Source organism: Gavialis gangeticus, unplaced genomic scaffold (assembly GCF_001723915.1).
Source record: "Gavialis gangeticus isolate Ggan-Ray unplaced genomic scaffold, GavGan_comp1, whole genome shotgun sequence".
Taxonomy (NCBI): Eukaryota; Metazoa; Chordata; order Crocodylia; family Gavialidae; genus Gavialis; species Gavialis gangeticus.
Genome location: NW_017729004.1, coordinates 10585080 through 10589339, shown reverse-complemented (window position 1 = coordinate 10589339; position 4260 = coordinate 10585080). Strand labels below are relative to the sequence as shown.

At 39.7% G+C, this 4260-nt stretch overlaps 1 protein-coding gene across 2 annotated transcripts in view; it reads right to left on the bottom strand.

Moving 5' to 3' along the window:
* Positions 1 to 4260, bottom strand: part of CTDSPL (CTD small phosphatase like) — a 186100-nt gene that overhangs the window by 28950 nt on the left and 152890 nt on the right. For both annotated transcript variants that reach the window (XM_019508080.1, XM_019508082.1), the window contains one exon: positions 1278 to 1379. In XM_019508080.1, the coding sequence (XP_019363625.1) occupies positions 1278 to 1379 (102 nt within the window). The remainder of the gene's footprint in view (positions 1 to 1277; positions 1380 to 4260) is intronic.

Sequence of the window (4260 nt, the reverse complement as noted above, 5' to 3'; positions counted from 1 at the left end):
ATTTTGACTGGAGCATGCTAATGCTTTTGCTGGGACTAAAACCCAGAGGTTCCTGGCTAGGGGTTCTTGTTCTTCTGCTCAGTACCAGACTGATCACCACATTTGGGGTCAGGAAGGAATTTTACCCCATGGTCAGACTGATAGGGACGGTGGGGGCTTTTGCATTCCTCTAGTGGGGGGTATGACCCTCTACCTGGTACCGCTCAAGCCTATTTGAATAACTGTTGAAGCAGCAGAATATTGGCCACCATTATGCTCTTGGCTTTACCTTTTGCAGGTTATGGCACTATGCTTTGCAGCTGTGTGGCAGGGTTGATTGTGCAGTTTTAGTGACAGGCCAGACGATAGATTTGTATAGTGGTGGTTTGGATGGGGATGATTTGCCTCAGGCAAGGGGTCAAACTAGATGACCTCTAAAGGTCCCTTGGAGCCCTGCTTTTCTATGATTTTGTAACTGCAGCAGCATTCACATTTCAGCCGCAGTCCTACACGTGTTAAACTCTGACCCCTACTGGAACAGTTCAACAACTACTAAGGTAGGACTGAGATACAGGTCTCGTCTTATTTTCTTATGTTAGAGAGCTCTTTCATAAATCAGAAGCCCTTTCTTTAGCAAGGTTTTTGACCAACCAAAATTAGGGCAAATCAGGGAAATAATGGTAAAACTGCCAAAAGAGGCAGTATAATCATCATCTTTTGAAAAAACGCATTAGACAATGGGTTTACTGGGAATGAGAGAAGTAATTCTGGTACAGACAGACATATAAAATACTTCCAATTGCATCTGATTTTTGAACAGTTTTGTTTGGTCTTCAGCAGCACGCAGATATAAAGCTGCCTCCCAGATAAAGTGCCACCGTGAAGCACTTCAGAGTTATGCAGGGTCATTCTTTTTGTAACAGTTTAAGACAAAACTGTAGTGCAACAGCTTTGTGTGTCATCTCTCCACTCAATTTTTACAGCATTTTGAAGTTGTGTGAAGCACAATAAATGTCATCTGCCTCTGCCCTATGAAACCTGTCTTGCAACAATGCATGGAATCAAAGATGAATCAAAAAGGTACCTTTAAAGCTCGTCAATTAGAAAAGCAAAACATAGCATCTTAACTGAAGAACTTTTTTGACAACGAGAGGTCAACATTCAACCAAGGAGCTGATCTAATTACTATTACATTTTTGGTTGGCTTGCAAGTTAACAGCTTGAAGACTACTTTCTCTAAAATGATCACTAACATTTATACAATCAAGTCTCAAAGTCCACTTCAGAATTTATTTTACCTTAAATGAGCTGTGCACTAATGTTTCATCTAAATCAATGACCACACATTTCTTCCCATAGTCCAATGCTGTCAATTCTGGCAGGAGGTATTTAGCTGGTGGCTAAAGAAAAAAAAAACAAAAAAAAAAACACATTGAAAATGTAAATATTTCAAGTATTAACCAAAGGTACAAATTCCCAGCACTACTGTAGTAGCTCTGGGCATTAGGATGTCACAAACACACAAGTCAAAGTTGGGCAGCTCTCTGTTTTTTTTGTTTTTTATATCAGTTGAACACAGCTGAAAATTAAAGGCGCATGCAATACACATGCACACACACATGGATTTCTGTATTTGTTTCTTTAATGATGAGAAACAGTTTGGAGATGAGTTTAAGCAAATACAAATGAACATAGCAAAACAATTTGCAGCTAGACAGTGGTGAAAATGGGACAGTTAATAAGATGACTCACCACCTCCAACAGCTCATTTGCTTATGCCTCAAAATAAGCAGGAGATATTTGCAACCTGTATCTTGCTTTCCATCTCAGGCTCCAATGCAACAATTGGAAGCATAAATTTCTCTCCACAGGCAGGGATGGCTGTGATGCTTACAGAAATCAACACTTCCATTTGCCATGATGCATGCTGAGATGAAGGAACTGAAAGATGAGTCCCAATTTTAAAGTCAAATGAGACCGTGTAGATTGTCATTTCCAGCAAGGGACTCCCAAAATATCCATGCCTTTGCATGGATTAGATGATCTGAATCAAAAGAATAAGACTGTACCCGATCTCTGTCAAATGCAGTTTTGTTAGAGTCCAGTACCAATCATAAAAGTACAATGCTTCCTAAACTATACAGGGGAATTCCATAAAACTTCTCCCCAGAACAGTTTGTGAATGGTACCCATATCTTGGGGAATATAAAATGCAGCTGGGATAGATGACTGGGGTAGGGGGGAGACGATTTATCAGCCCAATCCCCATCCGATACCAGTCGTCATCACTTGTTTCCCCAACTCTGAAAATACTGGAAGAGAAGGAAAGCATTCACCTGAATGCTTACTGGAATTCAGACATTAAAATGCTGCCACTCTCCCAAGGGAAACTTTTAATGAAAGAAAGAGGCTAGTTCTGAAAGTGAAGGAATTTTCAGGTCAAGTGTATACAGCAACTCAGTACTGTTAGGAACCAGACATGGCAATGAGTTTTAAAAAAATCCACAAGCAAGGCCTAAAAATACAATGATTTTTACCAGGATGAGGCAAAGTCCCAGTACAGGCAGTCCTCAGACTTACGACACAATTGCTTCCTGAAAACCGCATCTTAAGTTGAAACGTTGCAACTCGGAACTGATTTTCCCACAGGAAATAATGTTATAAATGGGGGATTGGTTTCTGAACCAAGGCCGGATGATACCCTGTTTTCACCAAAAATAACCCAGAATTTTGTACTCAATCAATTATAGATGTGTAATATAGCTACATTAATGTGTTTATATTGTAAATAGCAATCTTATCAATTTGGAAGGACTTCTTTGAGACAACTTTGTTGGACTTTTGGAAGGGCTCTTGGCTACAGTCTTCCCAGGAGTCTCAGCTGCAGGTTTTTCTGGAGCCTTGGCTGCTTTCTTAAAGGAAGTGTGCAAGGAAGTTTGGACAGATGTTCTCCAGGGAGATGGGCAATGCGGCAAACTTGTTTGCTGGCATGGTGGCGTGTCGGATCAAGTGTTGTAAAGTTGAAACGGACATCGTAAAGTTGAAACAGGGTGTCAATTTATAAACTTCGTAAGTGCGAAATGTTGCAACTCCAAATGCTGTAAGTTGAGAACTGCCTGTGCTTCATCCTTCCTCTAGTGTGTACAGGGCCCATCTACACAGTAAGGTTTTTCAGGTGTGAAACTCCTAATACTGCATCTTTAGCTCTATTTTGGTATAAATGAATGAAAATACATAAGGTCTTTCTAACATGTATACACATTTTAGTTATCAGGACTAGAAAGGCAAACTGATCAACAGTATCATTTTTTGCTTCCTTAGAAAGCAAAAAAGTTAACTTACAATATACACTGCTATCAGTGTTCAAAACATTCATCCACTGACATCCAGGGACTCATAATGTTGAGCAGAAGAGTGATGTATGTGTGCATACATATTTTTGAGACACTTTGTGAAGCACCTTCTTGTTGCCTTTTACGGCAGTAGCCTGAGAAACCCGAGGTCACTACTGTAAACTGTACCAGGGTCAGCTAGCTGTATAAGATTACTGCTGTGTACAGGGTTGCAGCCGGAGAAGAGTAGTCTGTAGTTCATCACTGTTCTATTTCAGCTGTCACAAAATATTTACCATAATTTTTAAAGACAAAACTCTTGGTATAAACCACCAGTTAGAAATCTGAAAGTACTTTCGACCGATACTGTATACTCTTCCCGTCTGTGCACGTTAAATATTCAGTGCATCCCATGAATGGAGGAAAGATTCCCATGTTCACATTAACTGTGTGTGTTGACTCAACAAATGGATAAATAAAATTCTCAAGACAGGTCAAATGACAGGTCATGACATGCTAAAATGTGAACTTCAAAATACTTGTTACCTCTGTAATAAACCCCCATTTGATAAATGTATGTAAATTTATCCCCAGCAAGTGTTGCTTTCAATCAATTAGCTTCTCAAATACTGTTAAGAATTTGAAATTACCACTATAAAATCCTCAGATACATAATGCTCTTGGGGATGGTGGGCACAGGGGGGAGAGGAAGATGGGAGCATTCAATGTTGGTCCAACTTATCCCACACAAGTCACTGAGAGTTTCCTGAGACACAGGGCACAAACAGACAAATGTTTTGAGCACTTTAAGGAGTTTAACTGAACTACAAATTAGCTTGGGTCATATATAAATGTCACTATACAAAAACCAGGGATAAACTCTAAAGTGCTTCAGAGTTACACTTTGGCAGGGAGGCAGTTTTTATTGGCACACTACAAATTAAAATAC